The sequence below is a fragment of the Pongo abelii genome, chromosome 14 (genome assembly GCF_028885655.2).
Source record: "Pongo abelii isolate AG06213 chromosome 14, NHGRI_mPonAbe1-v2.0_pri, whole genome shotgun sequence".
In the NCBI taxonomy this organism is placed as follows: Eukaryota; Metazoa; Chordata; class Mammalia; order Primates; family Hominidae; genus Pongo; species Pongo abelii.
The window spans coordinates 51,705,517-51,727,997 of record NC_071999.2 but is presented as its reverse complement, the minus strand read 5'-3'; the positions used below and the strand labels follow the sequence as shown (position 1 = coordinate 51,727,997).

The following is a 22,481-nucleotide window of genomic DNA, read 5'->3' as shown; positions in this document are numbered from 1 at the left end:
GAGGGATCCACCATCATCACTTCATCACTTCTAAAAGACCCCATCTCTTAACACTAACACATTAGAGATTAAATTTCCACATATGAATTTTGGAGAGACACAAATACCCAGACCATAGTAACTTTTCATGAATTCTAAAGCCACTTTTATGCCTATGATTTGCAAGTATTAGAGCTAGAATATGACTCAGCTCCTGCCTTTCAGAAACTTACTTATATTCAAAATTGCAACGCAATGTTAGGTACCACAATACAGGTGTGGCTGTACAAGGGCTAAAGGTGCACTGAAGAGTGTTTAGCTTTATCTAAGCAGTTCAAAACTTTTCCTTGGGGAATGTGCATTTGAGCTGGGAAATGAAAAACATGTAAGTTTGTAAGGTAAATTGTGCATGGTGAGCGGTGTGTTGTGGGATAGGCAAAAGGAATAGCATGTGCAAAATCATGATGGTATAAGAGCATGGGGTGTTTAGATTATGATTAGGAGGGAAGTAGCTCGATACAACTTCAGCATAGGATGGAATTATGAGGGAGATGTAGCTCATGAACCTGGAGGGATAACTTGGTAATAATGTCATCTTCATTCATAGTGCCCAGCACATAGCAAGTGTTTCTTAACAGTAATATTTTGAGCATGTGTGTGTACAGATGCAGCCATGTGCTGCATTACAATGTTTTGGTCAATAACTTACTATATACACTACAGTGGTCCCACAAGATTATAATACTGCATGTTTACTGTACCTTTTCTATATTTAGCTGTGTTTAGATACACAAACACCATTGTGTAACAGTTGCCAACAGTATTTAGTACAGTAACATGCTGTACACGTTTATAGCCTAGGAGCAACAGACTATATCATATAGCCTAAGTGGGTAGAAGGCTATACCATCTAGGTTTGTGTAAGTATACCCTGGGATATTCCCACAGTGACAGAATCACCTATCAATTCATTTCCCAGAACACATCTCTGTCATAAAGCAACTCATGACTGTAGGTAGATAGGTAGACAGATAGATAGATAGATAGATAAATAGATAGATAGGTAGATCCATTTATCTGTCTATTGAGAGAGAGAGAGCTGGAGGGAGGACATGGGACAAAGAAAATGGAATTTCTAAATTGTTTTCATGTAGGGAGGCAAAGAGAGAGGGAAATTTGGGGTGACTTGTGGGCATAATTGTCCTTGCAGTAAGGCCAAGATGGCATATCTGCGGGGATTTCTACCTAACAGCTGATTCTTCATAACCAAGGAAGCTGTCCAGCCTAAAAAGGTAATGATATAATATCTAGAGCTACTAACCCCAATTTTCTTCTAAATTCTTAGTTCCCTTTAGCAAAATCCCGGCCATGGTTATAATGGTAATCTCAGAACTTTTTAGTTGCCTCATTGTCTATGAAATAGTTTATTTTACTTCACTCTCCATGTTTACAAATAATTAGAGAAGCATGTTTAAGGTATGCTGGGGAATGCGTAAGTGACTAGGAAGCATTTTAGAAATGACCTAAAGAAATAGTTGGCATTGAGAACAGGATCATGAAAGCACAGGTAGTCTCACTAGCAAAATACTAATCTTACACCAAAGGAGATTTATAAGCATTAACCAAAACAGTTAGTGAACTGGCCTTTTGTCAGTTTTCATACATGCCAATGATTAACAGATGGTCAGAGTTCATTTTGTTTCTAATAAGCTATCAATGGAACTTTAAAAATTATGAATAAACTGACAAACTGTGGCTCAACAAATATGTAGAATGTTAAGAAACTGTAAGAGTACTGTAACTGAGCAAAAGGTGATAAAAGAATAGGAGTCACTTTGAATAGGAAAAAATCTATAGTTTTAGTTCTCATGCTAACAAAAATAACAATAATGGCTAACACAAAGGTCTAGCTCTGTGCAATCACACACTAACTCTTGATTTTTTTGAATGTGTGATGAAAAAGAAATATAGCCTTTAGGATTTAAGAATTAAAAAAAAAAAAGTAAATGGAATTGAGGCCAGATGCGGCTAGGTGCAATGGCTCATGCCTATAATCCCAGCACTTTGGGAGGCTGAAGTGGGAGGATCACTTGAGCTCAAGAGTTCAAGACCAGCCTGGGCAACATAGCAAGATCCCATTTCTACTAAAAATACAAAAATTAGCTGGGCGTGCTAGCACATGCCTGTAGTGCCAGCTACTCGGGAGGCTGAGGCAGTAGGATCACTTGAGCCCAGGAGTTTGAGGTTGTAGTGAGCTACGATTGCGCCATTGCACTCCAGCCTGGGTGACAGAGTAAGACCCTATCTTAAATAAATAAATAAAATTGAAATATGTGAAATTTGGACATTTGCTAATATGAGTGTGAGACTGAAAGGCTTGTCTGTACTTATTGTATTGCACTCTGCAGTTAGAACTTAAGATAACAAAGTCAAGATGGAACAGTGGCATAGGGCTATGTTTCCAGTACTTGGTTCAGTTCCCATGATCCAAAGTCTGGTCCTCAGAGTACACATTCAGAAACTCAATTCTGTAAGGTGAGTATCATGCTCAGAGGTGGTAAGTCTTTGGGAAAATGTATAATCTCAGCTACACTCACCAGAGACTAAAGCATTTTTAACCTAAGTTCTGATTTACTAAATAACAATGGAGGCTATTATTTTCCAAAATGTCACTAGGTAAGAATAGAATCAAAATAAAGGGAATTTTAAAAATGTTTATCTAGGCCAGTGGTTCTTAACTAGGGGCAATTTTGCAGCCCTCCTCTCCACTAACCCCTCCTTCCATGGACATTTGGCAATGTCTAGAGACGTTTTGGGTATCTAAGCTTGTTAGGGGTACTACTGGCATCTAGCTAGTGGAGGCCAGGGATGTTACTAAACATCCTACAACGCACAGGATAGGCCTCCACGACAAAGAATCATCTGGCCCCAAATGTCAACAGTGCCGGGGCTGAGAAACCCTGTTCTAGTCTGTGGAAAAGCCACAAGAACACTTCTCAAGTAGCATATTTGATACCCAAAAGATTACATTACTTTCTACGTATGGTGTCTTTTCTAGTGTCTCTAAAACCATCTCTGCTATTGATTGAATGTTTGTGTTCCCCAGAATTCAAACATTGAACCCTAAATCCTTAACATGATGGTATTTGGAGATGGAGACTTTGGGAGATAATTACACCATGATGGTGGAGTCCATGTGAATGGGGCTAGTGCCCTTACAATAAGATGAAGGAACCAGAGCTCTCCTCACCCCACCCACCAAGTAAGACTACAGCAAGAAGGTATTCCTCTGCAAACGGGGAAAAGAGCTCTCAGCAGGAACAGATTTCATCAGCACCTTGATCTTGGACTTCCCAGGCTTTTAGAATGGTGAGGAATAAATTTCTGTTAAGCTGGAACTGACTAAAACAATCTCTTTTCTTACAGGCTTCAAGTGTATTTGACTTTTTCTCATTTTTATTGCATCCCTTTATTGCCTCCTTAAGATTATATTCCTACTCATTTTAGTTCAAACCAAGAGTCCTATATCCTCTCAGCCACACATTTATACATAATTTTTGGACTATTTCTTTGTGTACGTAATATTCATCCATTGTTATTGGTAGTGCCATTTTTTAAAATGTCCACCTTAATTTCTGATTTCAGCCTTCTTTGCTTCCATGTCCAAATAATAATGATAATTATATATATTCTTAATATTTTTAAGATATCAACTTTTGTGGATCTATTAACATTTTATTTATGCTGGGTAAAAGAAATTTTAGTCCTGATTATTCTCACATTGTATTAACACAAGAACCCTTTAGTAAAGAACTTCACACTTACAGTTCTTTGGCTAGTCTGCATCTCACAGCAGTCCACTTATTAGGTAAATATATCATTTAATTATTTCTCTTTGTTCAAACATCAGTTATAAAGAACTTGCAAATTTAGGTATTCATTTATTCTGTTTCAGTTTTGAAACTGAAGAAAATCCCCTTTTCAATGATTTATATTTAAAAATAGTAAAAAGAAAGTTTAAAACAATTTATTTCAATGCTTTCTCAAAATAAAAACATTATTTTGATGAAACATTATTTTCAGTCAAGTTCCAATTGATCCACAGGTTCAGTCCACAGGTTAATTTAGTCCAAAGATCACTATGGCAAAATGGGCCTGAGCCACACAATAGATTCTGGCAGGTAATCGCCTGTGTGGCAGGTCATCCATACTTAAGTCAGCTCCCATAGCTAACACAATTTGCAGGGCCCAATTCCAGACACAAATGTGGGGCCCCCGTTCAACACTTATTGAGAGAAAATGTAGAGTCCTTCTGTTCTGGGGGCCTGGGTAATAGCACACGTTGCAGGCCCTTGAGGCCAGCCCCAACTATCAGATTGTGTATTTACAATGTCAGTCTAACAGTTGCCGAAAAATACTTAGCTCTGTTGTAATCAGATTTAATTTCTCAAGAGGCAAAGTACACTCAACAGCTTGCTTAAATCAGAGAGACCAAAAGGAAAGATTTTCTGTAAATTATCAACTAGCAAATCTTAGTCAGTTCAACTTAATTTTTATTGAGGGAAGAAGGGAGAAAACAGGAGATTTCAAAAGTTTCTTGTTTAACTCCAGCTACCAAGTAGGTGATGTGGATAGTCTTGGGACAGAGGAGTTGGGGGAGTTGAAATCAGGCCCTAGTTTCTACATATGTGACACGGAACCCTCTGCACGAGTAAAGTGAAGCTAGACCTCAAGTTTATTAATGCCTCGGGTTCTTGCTGCTGGCTCTGGGAAGAGTCTGAGCACGCACAGCAGACTGGTCCCACACAAGGTGACAGGGACTAACCAAACGCCCTCCTGGTTGGTCCCAGTAACCTTACAAAGAGTGGAAACGCGGGCGAAGGCAGGAGTTGGAGGGGGGGGCCCACGCGGAGGCTGCCGGGAACAGCAATGTGCAAAGACGGCGGGGCCATGGGGACTGGACTGGAGAAGGGCGGGTTCTCGGAGTAAAAAGCGAGAGCGAGCGGGACCGGAGGGGCGGGGCATCACATGGGCGGGGCTGAGGCGAGGCCCCGGCGGCCATCTTGAGCCCCGCCTTTCACTTCGGCCCGCTTCTTCTGGTCACTCCGCCGCCGGAGGTAAGACTGGGTCCGGGTAGAGTCCTGGACGTTGTCAGCTCTCCTGCGGCTGCGGCTGCGGCTGCGGCTGCGGCACGGCTAGGCGTGATCGGGGCGGACGCCGAAGCCTGCGGTGCAGATATCCGCAGGCACGAGCGCAGAGACGGCGACCCTGGGCCCTGAGCGCCACCATCCATGACAGAAGGCCAAGGACCTCTTCCCGTGACGCGGAGCCTCGCCTCTAATCCCTTTTCCTTCTCTGAGCCTCCAACTTAGTGTAACCCGGGGCAAGCGCCCGTTTACCTACTGCCCGCTACATTCGTACAGCTTTTTCCTGTTCAGAAAGACTTTCCTAGACCCGCAGCCACCGCGCGAAAATGTGAAGTAGATGTGTACGCATTCTAAGGAGGAAGCGGGCCTCAACGCGTTACTAGCGCCCACCGGCGCCTGGTTCAGGGGAGTTTGGACCAGCTGCTCTAGGCAGCGTCCGCGTCGGGGCACGAGCCAATGGCGCGGTCAGGAGCACTCACCTGATGGTGCCGAGGGGGAACCCGTGTCTTTGGAGTTTGACGAAATCTTTTCGGGTCGTAAAATGCTCTCAGGGCACTGTGGGGGACTGGAAGTCATTTCTGATGGGGTCATCAGGGAAATGGGATTGAGCGCACCTGGAAGGAGGGCATTCAGGTTGCAGGAAAAATAATAGCTCATGTTTGTGTGTGTGGTAGAAGCAGCGTTCTAAGCATTACGTGAATTAACTCATTTAATTCCCATAGCAACCCTATCAAATTGATATATATTACTGTATCCCCATTTTGCAGATGTGGAAATGAGGCATAGATTAGCTTGCCCAGTGTCATGTAGTAATAAGTGGTGAAGTCAGACTTTGAACCCGGAGGGCCTGGCCCCAGAACCTACTCTGAAACCATTGTACCGTGGCATTGAGTAAAGCCACCCTGTAGCAACATCCAAGTCATCCTAGAATTATGCATAGTTGAGTTAAACTAACATAATAGGGAGTGAGACCAGAAAAATAATGTGGGACCAAATTATAGACCATATTTAGAGCCATGTGAAGGTGTTTGGCGTTTATAGATGCTACATTTTTAAAAAAATTTTTTTCCGCAGAGTTTAATAGAAATCCTTACCTGGGCAAGCCATGTGAATTTTTATGAAGGAAAAGAGACCCAGCCTAGGCAACATGGCAAAACCTCCTCTACAAAAAATTACCTGGGCGTAGTGGTGCCACCTGTGGTCCCAACTACTCCGGAGGCTGAGGCGGGAGGATCACCTGAGCCTGGGGGCAGAGATGATTGCAGTGAGCCGAGATCAGGCCACTGCACTCCAATCTGGGCCACAGAGTTTGACCCTGTCTCAAAAAAAAGAAAAAAAAAAAAGACTATGTTTGCACACAGGTAGAATGCGACTGAAGTTTATATGGAGTTTTATTCATTCTTATATTTTTCAGTGATCCTGCATGGTTTTAATTTTGTGAAATTTTAATGGCATTAAACTTGAAGAAAATTGTACGATTAACATGGTCTTCCATTTCAGTGACTTTCTGGTTGTCAGCTACTGGCCTAATAGCGAAGGGGATTAGTAGTCTCCACCTGCAGCAGCCAGGGAGTGGTCAGGCAGTTCTCATCTGCTCATTATTGTGAGCTGGCGAACTGTGTTTTTACATATGACTAACGGATACTTAACACTACTGAAATACACACTTAGGAATGGTTAAGATAGTAAATATTATGTATGTGTTTTTATCACAGTTTTTAAAATACTAAGTAACAATGACTAACAATCCCACGTAGGCCGTATTAGGCTGCAGATGAGCTGTTGGTAGGGATCCGTTGACCAGTAAATTAAGTGGATTAAAACCCTAGGCTTTCATGCAGGATTGATCGTAGTGGCATATATTAGAAAGAAAGGAAGAGGCTAAGTTTTAATTTCTTATATATAATTAGGATGATGGCAGTGGGAATCCAAAAAGAAGGTAACTTTGAGGCATCTCAAATGTAGATTAGGCAAGACAGGCAGGAGTCTGAAAAAGGGAGGCAATGAAAAGAGGAATGGTTTGAAGGTGAGATGTAGAAGCTTAATTTTAGGTGTGGTAAGTTTTAATAGTTGGTGACATGTCTTGGTAGAAGGGCCCAGCAAGAAATTTCATTATGGGTACTAATGCTTGAGAAAGATTGGTTATAGAGATGCAGATTTAGATTATTTCACCCAGAAAATGTAGTTGAAATTTAGGGAATGGGGTTTAGGGAAAGAGAGTGTGAAGAAAAAAGAAAAGGGAGGTGGGAGGAGACAGAGTGAAAGGGAAGAAGCCAGATCCTGAGTTTTCACTGAGAAGAGGATTTGAACAACACAGTGGTGGTCAACAGCCAGTTATTGGAACTGTAGATTGTTGGTTTTGGGAACACCTGTCTAGGTTGTTAAGAGCCAGTAGAATGGGACATCCTGGAAATGAAGAAACATCAAAATCCAAGGAATCTGAGAGAATGGGAACAAAAAACACATATAGAGATTTATGGAAAACTTGAGACAGGGGAAGAAGGATAAAAATAGAACTCAGATTTCTGGAGGTGGATGACATTTAACTTTAGTAAGTAAAGGGCCCTGTCTCTACAAAAAATTTTTTTAAAAAAGTATTCCGGTGTGGTGCGTACCTGTAGTCCTAGCTGCTCGGGAGGCTGAGGTAGGAGATCACTTGAAGCTTGGAGTTCTAGGTTACACTGAGTCATGATTATGCAACTGTACTACAACCTGGGCCACACAGCCAAGACCCCATCTCCAAAAAATAAAAATAAAAAATAAAGGGAAGAACAGTAAGGTTTGACCTTTGGGGAATGGATGTATTATGCACTAAGAGACCCTTTCTTCTCCAAAGAATGTTGATGTTCACTAACATTTGGGAAAAATTGTGTAACTCCTACTGACACTGTGAAATTGTTTTTCTGTTTTTGTTGTTGTTTGTTTGTTTTTTGGAGGGGAAGGAGGAAGGGTGTTGTTTGGTTTTTGGGTATTCCACCCTACTCTGTCACCCTATTTCTTCCACAAAATCTGTTCTAGAACCTAAATATATATTTGTTCTAGAGCCTAAATGAAATCTACCAGACAAGTGACATGATGTATACTATGTAAGTTTCCATATATATTTTTCTTACTGAATATCAGTCACTTCGTTTTTCATAAGCCCACTTTTCTTACATATCCTTTCTAGTCACCCTAGTAGTAGTCCTTCAGTCCTCATCTCTTCCCTTTTTTCTCCCCATGTTACAAGTTCGACTTACAACTGAGCCAGATAGATCCATCTTCCTCTACTTACCTAGTACCCACTCTTGTTTTCTTCACTCAGGAGTTGACTACATCTCATGCTTCGAAATTACACTTGAAAACTTTGTTTACTGATTTAAAAAGATAAAAAACTTTCATAGTACTTTTACTTCAACAGACGATTTTGACCAAGTACCAACAAGCTTTATGGCAAAATAGGTATTAAGGTGGCCTGTGGCAAATAATTAGATTATGGGCAATTAAGGTAATTAAGTGGTGATGTGGATCCCATCAGGGTGTACAGTCAGCTACCTCAAAAGAAGAAAATATCTCTATTGAGAATGCATATGCATATAAAAGCTCTGTATAACCTTTGCTGTGAAAAGTATATCCCATTTGTAAACCATTGGTCTTTTTTTCAGAATCGTCTACCATTTGGTACAAGCAAAAAGCAATCAGCAATTGGACAGGTAAACTTGTTTTATTGTTTATATATTACTCTGAACATTGAATGAAAATACCACTAATAGCTTGTTTTAAAACGTGCTATTTTTCACATAGAAAAATTCTTTTGAAAAATATAACCACCTATTATAAAGTATCAGATATCATAGTATATCACAGTATGTCATATCTGGTTCTTAGTTTATGTCATATTTCTTGTTAAGCCTAACATTTTTTTGATTTGTAATTAAAGATAGTTTCTAAAATGGGTGGGTAGAAAAAATACTTTAAAAGCTTTGTTTTTTAAAAAATATTCTACCAACTTTTAAAAAGTGTTTTAACCTTGTTTCTTCTGGCCAAATGAAAAGCATTTGATTTTGAATTTTAAGAGCAGAGAAAACTGACAACTTGAGGTTTATTAAAATAAACGAATGGCAAAGATACAGACTCCTATGTACCAGATACATGCTCAGTGTACCATCTTTTGCTTCCTTTCTAAGTTTAAGAAAATCTGGTTTCCTTGTGGAATAATGGAGCAAATAAATTTTATTTGTTGGTCTCATATATATGTATTAATATATTAAAATTAGTGTCTCTCTCTGTAAGTTCATTATTCAAGATAGGATTGTTAACAGTAGCTAAAGTTAATATTCAGTAACTAATAACATCTCATGGGAGTTTATTGTTTAAGAATTAATCTTTTATAGATTAAAAGCATAAAACCGAGCAGATGGTAATTTCTTTGTGTACAGTTGTAATATCATAATTCTATAGAATCAGTTATCTTAAAATGTCTTTAAAAAATGAGTATTTAAAGAACCTCTAGAGAGTCAGGACAGCATAGCAGTTAAGAGTAGGGCCTCTGATGTCAGACTTCTGGGTTCAAATCCCAGTCTTCCAAAATAAAACTATTTGGGTTTATTGAAAAATTAGAGATAAGATTGAAACTAATTTTTTAAAGTATTTTATAAAGACATTTCCAAAATTAGCTTTTAAAGATTATTGTTATATATCTTTGAAAGAGTAATCCTAAAGCTCCAGCTGATTAGCACATAGTAGTGCATTTCTCGGAGAAGATCACCAGGGTGGTAATACCTGTTCCTGATATCTAAAGCTTTTTCTTCAATATGTAGGACTTACTGCCTTATATTCTAATACAGTGTTTCTAGGAATAGGAAGGGAATCTTTCTTTGAGAGGTACATGTCAGAATCAGTGTGGTTTCCCTTTGCTTAATAGGCATTTATGATAAAGATGGTTTTCCAACTTTTTTCCTGTATTTATCATTAAAAGCAATAAAATATGTCATTTTACATGTAAGTTTAAAATTATTTTTACATGAAAACTTAGAAGATTTGTTGGGCAGAAAAGAAGTTAACAGGCTTATGTTTTACTTATTGGTTTGTTTTAAAAGGAGAAATAAATGTTGATCTTAAAGTTTCATATCACTTTCTCTTAAAAATTCATGGGATGAGTAATCGGATCTGGTTTAGTATCTAGAAAAATGTGTATCACACCGTAAGTGTTCAGTAATGTTACATATTATTATTACCAAAATCATTATCGTGTCTTTCTTCCATTTTAAAATCAACTATAATCAGTCATACCAATTCCTTGACTACTTTGTTGCAGTTGATAGGCAGACTATTAACAATTTTTAATCTTCTAAACTAAGGTAATTAATTGGTAACTTATGTATTTTCTGCCTCTTTTAAAAATAATTTGGGGCAGTCCACCACAACGAAAAAACTTGTTAATAAATTAGTAATGATATACTAAAGTATGAAAGCTTTTAAAAGTGAATAACAAGTGTAAATGCATGTATGAGAGTTAATCAGTTTCTTAATATTATTTACTGGAGAAAAATGTGAAAAAAAAATTCTAAGTAGAAAATAGTTGTATATTCAGATAATTTATCTTAAGGCAATTAGTTTTGTTTCAAGTTTTTCAGGAACTAATTCTTTGGAAATTAATGAGATTACTCTTTACTAATAGGAGAAGAATGGCATTGAAGCAGATTTCCAGCAACAAGTGCTTTGGGGGATTGCAGAAAGTTTTTGAACATGACAGGTAACTATTAAGAAGATATAATTTTAGATACCTCTCATTCTGTTGGATTATTTTGTTCTATTTTAAAACAAATCTTTATCTAGATATTATAGTACCTCATTTTACTTTTAAACTTGCTTACTCTCTTTCTGTGGTTATCTATTTGACAATTTTACCAGACTTAATTAGCTGTGGATATGATTGTGTGAGGTAGAGCCTTAACAGAGAAGTATCTTCAAGCTTTGACTTGATGCTCTTCTGAAACTTTATGAAAATGCTTATATTGCCAGTAAAAATTCTGAAAACATTTTCTTTGAAGATCTCTAAGTGTAGGAAAAACACCTGGACTTTTTGAGAAAGATGGCACACTAAACACATGCATTTGCTTCTGCTGCCTCCAAAACTCTGACTAATGTGGCATTAAGTAAAGAGATTAAACACACACACACACATACATATACCTATAAAGGCATAAAGAAGCAGGAGACAGGAGCTAAGAATAACATTTTAGAAGCAGGAATACAAATGGAGAGGTAGTACCTGACTTAGTAAAACCTAGAAAGCTAAATTCTAAACATCAGCAAGAAGCAGCTGAGAAATGACACAATTTATTTAAAGCCATAGTAATTGGAGGCACCAGGGACCCCTGAAAATAAGGATAAGAGTTGAGCTTAGAAAAAAGAAGATTAATTGAAAGTCTGTTTTTAAAAGGAGATAGATCTGAGAGTGTCCCAGCTTTATGCACTACCTCTTCCTAACTCTGGGAAAGATTGGAGGTAAGTTCTCTAGAGAAAATAAACAGTTTGTACTGGGAATACCAGACACAATTAGTGGGATTGTGATACTGCAAATAGATTAAGCAAAAGTTTGCACACTGAGTTTCTTCCACTAGCTTTCAAAATTTGGGGACTTAGTCTTATATCCTTTAGAAGAATTTCTTTGTGGGGAGTTTGAGTAGCCCAAAGGAAGAGATTTCAAGATACTGAGATTTGCCAACAAAGTAACCTAACCGGACCTTACAGTAAAGCAATGATTGACAACTCCACCTGTAGGCACAGTGCTTTCAACTAGATTTTTAGTGTTTCTCTGTTAAATAGGAGTGGACAGCTAAAGATCACTAGACATTTGTATAAAGTCTTTAATTTGATATGAACTGCTCTTCATATCAAAGGCATAAAAGATATTGACCTCTGACTTCATAGGATGCTATTAAAAATATTCAAGTACATGGCCAGGTGTGGTGACTCACACCTGTAATCCTAACACTTTGGGAGGCCAAGGCAGGCAGATCACCTGAGGTCAGGAGTTCGAGACCAACCTGGCCAACATGGTGAAACCCTGTCTCTACTGAAAAAAAAAAAAAAATATATATATATATATATATACAAAAATTAGCCAGGCATGGTGATGCACACCTGTAATCCCAGCTACTTAGGAGGCTGAGGCAGGAGAATTGCTTGAACCTGGGAGGCAGAGGTTGCAGTGAGCTGAGATGGCACCACTGCACTCCAGCCTGGGTGACAAGAGCGAAACTCTGTCTCAAAAAACATGAAATAAAAAAATCCTCAACTACGAAAAAGCCCAGACATTTAAATTTTGATAGTAGAAATGACAAAACTCAATAGAAGGGTTAGTTGAACATTCTAGAAAGTAAAATAAGATAAAAGTGATAAATCAGAAAGGACAACAAAATTAGAGGACTAGTCCAAAAATCCAACATTAAAAATTAGGAATTTTGGAAAATAGAACAGAAATAGAGGTATAGATATAAATAATAAAGAAATAATTCAAGAATTCCCAGAACTGAAGTTGCCAGATTTAAAAAGTTATCTAGTACAATGGATGAAAATAGTCTACACCAACAACATAGTAAAGTTTTAGAGTGTTGGGAACAAAGAAAATTCTCAAACATTGAGAAAAAGAGAAAGTAGATTAAGAATTTTCAAAGGTTAAGTCAGCTCAACGGTATTACTAGAACCAAGAAGGCAGAGCAGCAGTGCTTTCAGGATTCTGAAAGATAACTTCCATGTCCAATCATATTGTCAGTTAAGTGAGAGTAGAATGAAGATGTTTTCATATGTGAAAGGTCTCAAAGTGTATTTCCCATGCACTTTTGGAAGCAATTGAATAATATGCTTCACCAAAATGAAGGACTAAAGCAAGATAGCTGAAGGCATAAGATCCAAGAAAACAGATCAGAGGAGAAAGAGTTTCCAGATGAGTGGGGCCATATTAAGGCAGCAACTAGAAAGCAGCAGGTCAAAAGTTGGAGATGGTAGCCAGTAATTACATGCAGCCATTTACATCAAATTAGCTAATTAATAAAACTTCAGTCCCACTAGCCACATTTCAGGTGCTCAATACTCACATGACCAGAAGCTGTTGTACTGGACAATACATATATAGAACATTTTTGTTAATATCATTGTAGAAAGTTCTGTTTGGCAGTACTGGTCTGAAGAGGTTTTTTTAATGTAGATGAAATTGATAGAACTGACTGTATTAGAGAGGAAATTTATGAAACCAATCAGGGTTGGGGGAGTTTGGTATTGAATTAGTGATACATATAGAGTGACCACACAAATATCTGCACATGAGATTGTATTCTTTTGGTAATTGAGCAACATCTTAATGACATGATAGGGACAGAGGTTTCAAAAGATTACTTGATAATCCTGTTTTTTTTTTTTTTGCTTTTACATAAGTGTTAATCATACCACTGTTGAACATACTTTAGACCTGATTTATTCCACAACTGCTTGAGAAAGGTCTTCTTTTAAAAATGTTATTGTAATAACAACACTTGTAATAACATGAAATATAACCTCTTAACAAATGTTTAAGTGTGCAAGAAAGGTCTTAAGGCACCAACCATTCTGTAACAAGATTATGTTCACTTGATTTTACATATTGATAACAGATATCCCTGCATTGAATATGGATTTGATACGGTATTATAATGAAAGTGAATGTTTCAACTTCCCTAACAAAAGTTGAAAACCTATAAACAAATGTCAGAAATTTTTTGTGCTGTCAGTCATCAACAAGAAAAGTTGCTTAGAATAATGTGGAAAAAGAAAATCACCAATATGCAGGGAATGGAAAGGAGCATACAGAAAACTTCTCATGATGGGGCCTTTTGGGGAGTCTGTTCCTAACAAGGAAGGACAACCAGTAACAAAAAGGAGAGAATTACTAGCTCAATGAAAACAAAAAAGACTGAAAGAAAAAGGAAAGTAATTTTAATATACTACATGGCTCATCTCCGAATAGCATTTATAACTTCTTAATATTGATTAACCAAAATTATATGTGATACGATAGTGGAAGGAGAAATGTAGGGGCATGCAGAGATCAAAGACAGGGAGGTGAAAGTTAACTAAAATCCTTCTATAATGGGAAGCCAATAGATAATAACTAAAAACTGAAAAATCTAGAAGCAGTAATAAAGTCATATTATGTAGATAGGGACATAAATACCAGAAAAATCAACTAAAAGAGGTAAATTAATTATCTCTGGAATATGGAAAATGAAAAGGTTGGAGAGTTTTTTATATATTTAGTTTTTATATATATTTAGTTTTTCATAACAGTTTGTGGAAGTATTTACTATTTACAGTTACAATTTACTTTATATGTACTTATATAACTCTGATAAAAAGATAGGTGTTTACTCTGAAGTAGTAAGAGTTTACTTCCATTTATATGATGTTTTAAATAAACCCATGAGAGATCATCGTTGCATGAATTACTGTTTACTGGAAAAATGCCTGTGGTTTTAATCAAAATTGTCTTTTCTAGTTGCATTAATAGTGATTGTGATAAAATATTAGTGATGAAAGAGCAAATTAAGGATGTGTTGCATTTTAGTGCCCATGAACAAATATGTAAGATCTCAAGAATTCATTTTTTTATGAAAGATGATTTATTTCATACATTTCTTTAGAAACAAAAACTATTTTTTAATAAGTGCCACAATGAATTACATTTATTTTTTCACTTATTTTGCCCAGAATGACAGTGCCGTGCAAAGTATAGGCTCAGGTTGGTTTAGATCAGTATGCTAAATTGACCACATTCTTTCTTTAAGGGACAAGTATATTCCTTAAATGTTGGTGGAACCACTTATTTTGAACATTAAATAACTTATTTTGGACCTTTACTATATATCTTACTTTTTATATAGTGCATAATTATTTTGTTTCTGTATTGATTAATGAGGGGCATTAATATTTTGTTGTTGTTTTTGTTAAAACTAGTGTTGAACTGAACTGCAAAATGAAATTTGCTGTCTACTTACCACCAAAGGCAGAAACAGGAAAGTGCCCTGCACTGTATTGGCTCTCAGGTAAGTATTATGCGTTTGAGTTTTATAAAGTTGTTTCTATTTTCTTTTTAACTGGCTTATCTTACCCTTTTATTTTAACTTGGTAGGCTTTTTGAGCTATTTATGAAAGACTGAGGACCTGTCACAGTCTACTCTGTTACTTTATCCTCAGAATAATTTCAGACCTACTGAATTATATTTATTTCATATATTTTTCTAATAGACCAAGTAATTTAGCAGAGAATGTAAAGTTCTGTACTCAATAGCAAGGGCTTAGAAAACTTATTTACTTAATTTGTACCTACCCAAGCATTTCTGGAGTTTATAGAGACTTTACTAGTCCATTAGAACAATATTAGGTGAAATCAGGACACCAAGATACTCTAATTAGAAACCAGCTATTGTAAGAAGTCAAATAACTTACAATGTTCTCCAAAATATTTTAATTGGACTCCATAGAGCTTCTCTGACAACAATCTGGAAAGTCACAAAAGAACGCTAAGGCTTCTCTTAATCAGTGTTTCATATTAACTACTGTAGAATAGATGGTGAAGAGTAAGATTTTGACACCTGCAGTTTTGAAACCTCTATGCTAACTTTTCTTTCACAAGACGTTGGTACTTCATCTTTAGAAGCAAACATAAGGAGAGAATCCTAGCAACTAAATTGTGTCACAAGACTACTATTTTAATTTTGTTTCCTTCAAATTGGTTCCTGTAACTTTAACAAATCCTCCCTCATGTGTGTTTCATCAAGGACAAGTCCCAAATACCAGTCTTTGAAAATGAGAATAAATATTTCATCTTAAAGGGTAAAGATTAAGTGCATATCTGACTTTAACTCAAGAAAACATTTCTGTGATTGAATGAAGAGCACTGATTTCGCTAGAAGAGCATTAGGTATTGCCAAAAGCAAGAGCAACAAAATTAGTTATTTAATTGTCTTAGAAAATATAATATTGTATAGCTAAAAATGATCTTAGAAATCATGTAATCCCTAGAAAGAAAACGAGGCCCAGAGAAGCTAAATATTGTCCAGGGTCACACAGTAATGTGGAGTTGAACAAGTTTTCTGACTCACAGTCCAGAGCTGTATTTAGTTTTTTCTCCTGTTGTTTTTGCATTTTGTTTCTGGTGAGGGGTACTATAGTCATATCTCTTGGCTAAATAATAATAACCAGAAACCCTGAGGCATTGTGTCATAGGTACTCTAATAATAGGGCCCTAAGTTCTAACTAAAATTGAATCTAGCAAGACATATCTGAGCTTTACAAGTATAAAATACAGAATTTTTGTTTGTTTACATCAAATGACAGGACAGTTTCCTTAGTGAGATGCTGAAGAACAGATAGACCTTGGAAATTAAGGCTTGATTTTCTGAGTAAAGGTAAGATTGCCTGACCAGTACACATGAGAAATGATGACAAAAAAATTTCAGAAGGTTTACTTCCCAGCAAGTCTAAGGAAAACAATGACAGAAAGATTACACAATTATTAGATTGCTAAAATAGAGAAATTAGCTGAAATCAAAACAGCCAAACTGAAATCTTAAAAGATAGTTCATGTGTAGTGATTTGTATTTCCCAAGTGAAGGTGACCATTGAAACAGCCCTTTATCAGCTGTGTACCCAATAGAATTGAAAACATGTCCATACAAAAACTTGCACTTGAATGTTCATAACACACTATTATAATAGCCAAAAAGTATAAACAAACCAAATCCCTCTCAGCTGGTGGGATGATCAATAAAATCGATTGCTAGTTCATTCCTCACCATTCTCACATCATTGTAGTATTAGATACCTATAGTAAAAGAATTAAGTCATCTCCTCTATCATATGACTGAAAAGCATGGAGCTAGGAAAAATAACAGAAACTTCTAAAAACTGAGGCTAAAACTCAATTTAAGGATGGCGTATGTTCACCATTACTCTCTTTTTAGTTCAGTGAAGAATACAAAGATGATTAAGCTAAATTTTGTTGCTGAGAACTATCTGTATGTAAAAAAAAAATTATTTGTATTATGAAGACCATAGTATTTGCTTATTTACTGTGAATATGTTTTGGTGCAGAAATAGTGCAATGTTTGATTAGCATATTTGATAACACCTCACTGGGGTTGTTTTAATATTGGGCTTATGCACCATATTGTCACTCTACAGTTTGAAAATTTCTGAATTCCCAAACACTCCTGGTCCAAAGGATTTTAGTAATTGAAACTTTAGTAGTGATTTTAAAAGGATAGTTATGGGATCACTTAACCTAACACAGTTCTTAGGTTAATACTATTATAAATTTTGTGAAAAGGTGAATTTTAGTGTCTTACTCAAAATTATTTCTAAAGCAAAAAAAATTTTAATAATACCAAGTGAGCTTGTTTTCCTGTATTATAAAAAGTTTAAAGCTTATAAACCATTCACAATATAGCATGAGATAATTTATTTTTAATAATTTCAACTTTTATTTTAGATTAAAGGGGTACAAAAGCAGGTTTGTTATATGAGCGTATTGCGTGACATGGAGGTTTGGGATATGAAAGATACCATCACCCGGGTAGTGAACATAGTACCTTACTGGTAGTTTTTCAGCCCTTGTCTGTCTCCCTCTCCCCCTGCTCTAATAGTCCCCAGTATTAATGGTGCACATCTTCATGTCCATGTGTGCCCAATAACAATATTTTTTATCTTCAGGTTTAACTTGCACAGAACAAAATTTTATATCAAAATCTGGTTATCATCAGTCTGCTTCAGAACATGGTCTTGTTGTCATTGCTCCAGATACCAGCCCTCGTAAGTGTTTGTGGTCTAGATATCCTTTGTAAAAATCTAAATCTTTAAGACTGGTATAAGTGGTATGATATAAACATTATACAATTCATTTTATATTTTTGCTGTTATCTCTATTAACCTTTCAAGTGGCATCATGACTCCAAAATACCATGCTGTACATTTTCCTCATTGAATTTTACTCATGACATGGCCCTTATGAAAGACGATAGTTTTGCTATTCCCATTGTACAGATTAAGATACTTCAAAGCAGAGATTGAGCAACTCAATTCATATCTCATATTGGCACTACTGTCAAAATACTAATGTGTAATGCATAGGAAATTATTTTTCTATTCCAGAGGTATACTGTCTTGTTGCATGATAATTACATCTTTTTTCATCTCTGTTAACATCAACCATACAGTTAAACAAGTATTAGTTTTAATATAAATGATTTGAATACTTACATTAGAGAAATGAAAATATCAACTACGTGAGACTCAATGCATCAGACAGTTAAAACTTGTTTTATGACTCTAGAAGTTTCAGGAAATGGAATTTAAATGGCAGTAAAACTAGGGAAATTATATGGCTGGCCTGGCAAGTAGTATATTTCCTTTCACAGGCTATATTATACAAAAACAAGGCATATCTGGTTAGAAATATAACAACAGATTTAATTCAACATAATAGCAAAAATATAAAATACGAAAATAGGAAGATATATATAAAAAGGAAACTAAAATTTTGTTATCATAAATGAAGACTTTAATAAATGGGAAAATACTGTATTTCTAGATGGATAAAATGAATCTTATGACAAAGTCATGTCTTCAGATTACTCTACATGTTACTGTAATTCTATTCAAAATCCCAATGGTTGGCTTTTTAACCACATGCAAGTATATAAAATAAAATGTAACAAGTTAAAAAGAAACATAAGAAAATTCCAGTGGAGGTTGGATAGATAGGAAAATGTGATGGAAAGCATATTAGAAAACATTTTCAGTTCAAGATCGTAAGTTGAGCACAAGCATCTGCCTCCCCACTCCTGTGTAAAGAGAATTTAAAAAGTGCTGGTAGTGAGAGAGGGTCATCAGGGAAGGGATCACAACACATTTCTGAAAGATAAAAAGAAGATATAAGTCCCTTTGACAGGTAAACCAGAGTAAGGAAGCATACGTTCAGAGTACATAAGAAACTTCATCAACAAAGAAGGTTAGTGTATCTTACCTTGGCAGCTGAATACTCCAGCTTGGAAGGTCATTTTTTACCTCATTGGCCAGAACGAGTCGCATGGACCCATTCAAGGGCAAGAGGAGCAGGAAGTATAATCCTATCGTGTGCTACAAAAGGCAGAGATCTCACAACATTTGGTGAACAGTTCCCATGCAAATGGACTTGCAGATTCATCTGAAAGTGTGTTATTTAACATGGGCCATTACTACAGAGCAGATGAAACCACAAGATTGTTTCTTGATAGGTGGCTGCAATATTAAAGGAGAAGATGAGAGCTGGGACTTTGGCACTGGTGCTGGATTTTATGTTGATGCCACTGAAGATCCTTGGAAAACCAACTACAGAATGTACTCTTATGTCACGGAGGAGGTAATTTAATTTGTATTGTAATTACTAACTGATGACTGCCAAGAGTTTGATTTTGAACATAAAGTCCTTACAATCCTGAGGATTTTAAACTAGGGTAAAGATTTTAAACTAGGGTATAAAAGTTATTAGTAAAAATTCCAAAGTTTGCTAGTACTATAGTTCTACTTACTGCAATTTAAATTAACACTAAGTACAATTAAAGAATTTAATCATTATATTGAGACCTGTTTATACTACCCAGAATAACCAAGAAAATGAAAAAAACCTTTAATTTGCCTGGCAGCTGGTTCATTTGGTTGTATTTTATAGTGATAAGCCAAGGCTTAGTTAGAAAACATAAGTGGTAAAGCATTACTTCTATTAATAATATTTGTATGCTGCTTATGCATTTTCTGAATTTTATGATCTTCATTGTTAATATGTATATCATAAAAACTTAGAAACAATAATGTAAGTTTTTAATTACCCATAATTCTGTTACCCCCCAAAACACTTATGTTTTGGTATATTCCAGACTCTTTCTATGACTAGTTTTCACATAATTCTAAACTTTTTTATTTTGTTCTTCTTTTTAAGTTATATATAAAAATATTTTCTAGTGTTATTCTAATTTTAATAATTGCATAATATTCTGTCATATGCCATAATTTACTTTTTCCTCTTATAGGATACTTATGATTTTGTATATATTTTTACCCTAATAAATATTACTGCATTGATTATTTTTGTGCATAATGTTTTCTCCCTAAGGACTTTTCCTTAGAATATATTCCAAAAAGTGAAATTACTAGGTCAAAACTTAAGAACATTTTAAAGGTTCTTTTTTTTTTTTATTTTTTTTTATTTTAGAGATCACAAGTTTATTTCTCTTTTCCCTCTGAACCATCACATCTCAAAAAGACTTCTAATTTTAGATGTGCCAATGAAAAATGCCCAAGTTTCATATTATATTTTGTCTCCTTCACACAGATCTCTGAATTTATTTTGCTGTCCTTTCTTTTTTTTTTTTTTTAATTTACTTTTTTTTTTTTTAATTATTATACTTTAGGTTTTATGGTACATGTGCACAATGTGCAGGTTAATTACATATGTATACATGTGCCATGCTGGTACACTGCACCCACCAACTCGTCATCCAGCATTAGGTATATCTCCCAATGCTATCCCTCCCCCCTCCCCCCACCCCACAACAGTCCCCAAAGTGTGATGTTCCCCTTCCTGTGTTCATGTGTTCCCATTCAATTCCCACCTATGAGTGAGAATATGCGGTGTTTGGTTTTTTGTTCTTGCGATAGTTTACTGAGAATGATGATTTCCAGTTTCATCCATGTCCCTACAAAGGACATGAACTCATCATTTTTTATGGCTGCATAGTATTCCATGGTCTATATGTGCCACATTTTCTTAATCCAGTCTATCATTGTTGGACATTTGGGTTGGTTCCAAGTCTTTGCTATTGTGAATAATGCCGCAATAAACATACGTGTGCATGTGTCTTTATAGCAGCATGATTTATAGTCCTTTGGGTATATACCCAGTAATGGGATGGCTGGGTCAAATGGTATTTCTAGTTCTAGATCCCTGAGGAATCGCCACACTGACTTCCACAAGGGTTGAACTAGTTTACAGTCCCACCAACAGTGTGAAAGTGTTCCTATTTCTCCACATCCTCTCCAGCACCTGTTGTTTCCTGACTTTTTAATGATTGCCATTCTAACTGGTGTGAGATGGTATCTCATTGTGGTTTTGATTTGCATTTCTCTGATGGCCAGTGATGGTGAGCATTTTTTCATGTGTTTTTTGGCTGCATAAATGTCTTCTATCTGTATCACCTTCCTAAAGTGTTTTCTAAGAAGTCTGTACCATGTATTTCCCAGGGATATATTAATAACCATGGTCTACTTGAGGATTTAGTTTTGTTTTGTTTTCATTGTTACTAGTTTAAACCATTGTAAGACTATGATTTGGCAGTATTGATTGTGTAATTATTTTATATAACTTTGAAATGTCTGAACTTATTTTCTTTGATATCTTTTGTCACACTATTAAATTTTATCTAGCTGCCCCAACTCATAAATGCCAATTTTCCAGTGGATCCTCAAAGGATGTCTATTTTTGGCCACTCCATGGGAGGTCATGGAGCTCTGATCTGTGCTTTGAAAAATCCTGGAAAATACAAAGTAAGATTATCTAAACTTCTAGTGATAAATATTTCTCTTGAATAACATAATATTAGGAACCTTCAAAGAATAAAATTACAATATTGTTAGTATTGGGACTAAACTTTTCTAGTGTTGAGAACTTTGGGGTGTTTGACAGGTGGGTATTTAATTTGACCATAGAGTATATGCTGCAGAATCAGACACACAGGAATTCAGCAAGAGTGCTTTCTTATTGGCCTACTAGAAGTATTATAAAATGTAGCTTCTCCTTTAATTGTTTTTGTTCCAACTATAGTTTTGAACACACTTTTTTTCCCTAAAGGTTATTATTACTGATCAGTGTTATAGTAGCAGGATCTATCATTTGTATTCTTACCAGGAATGTCTTTGTAAAGTTGACTTTGATTTTCTGAGGTAAAAGATATGATTTGTAGAAGCTTAAGAATTGTGTTCTTAATGCCTCTAATGAAAATTGAAATGCAGCTTGATTAAAAAACATCACTCTCAGCCTTTCCCAGAGTCAAATTTGAATAACTACCATATGTAGTATGTCATACTGTGCAGAACAGCATGTTACAAGAGTTGAATAAGGAAGTGTTAAAGCAACTAGCATCTTAAAATTTCTTCTGCCTTTAAATTTTACAGGGCTGTTCATGCCCTTAAGATTGGTTTAATTCATTTCCTCCTCTTAGAAAGAACTTCTTGATTATTTTAGGTGTGCTACTGAGAAATGAAAATATTTCTCATAGCAGTTTCTTGCTGTGGCATCAAATATTT

General features: G+C 35.9%; 1 protein-coding gene across 3 annotated transcripts in view; it reads left to right on the top strand.

The window, feature by feature from the left end:
- Window positions 1-4,968: 4,968 nt before the first annotated feature.
- ESD (esterase D) overlaps window positions 4,969-22,481 on the top strand; it is a 30,441-nt gene continuing 12,928 nt past the window's right edge. Inside the window, exons 1-7 of one of the 3 annotated variants that reach the window (XM_063714901.1) lie at window positions 4,969-5,096; window positions 8,771-8,818; window positions 10,786-10,860; window positions 15,099-15,187; window positions 17,856-17,954; window positions 19,418-19,542; window positions 21,603-21,722. In XM_063714901.1, the coding sequence (XP_063570971.1) occupies window positions 10,793-10,860; window positions 15,099-15,187; window positions 17,856-17,954; window positions 19,418-19,542; window positions 21,603-21,722 (501 nt within the window). In that variant the 5' untranslated portion in view covers window positions 4,969-5,096; window positions 8,771-8,818; window positions 10,786-10,792. Of the gene's footprint in view, window positions 5,097-6,870; window positions 8,213-8,770; window positions 8,819-10,785; window positions 10,861-15,098; window positions 15,188-17,855; window positions 17,955-19,417; window positions 19,543-21,602; window positions 21,723-22,481 lie in introns of those variants that run through there. The other 2 variants (XM_063714903.1, XM_063714902.1) reach the window with 2 other exon arrangements.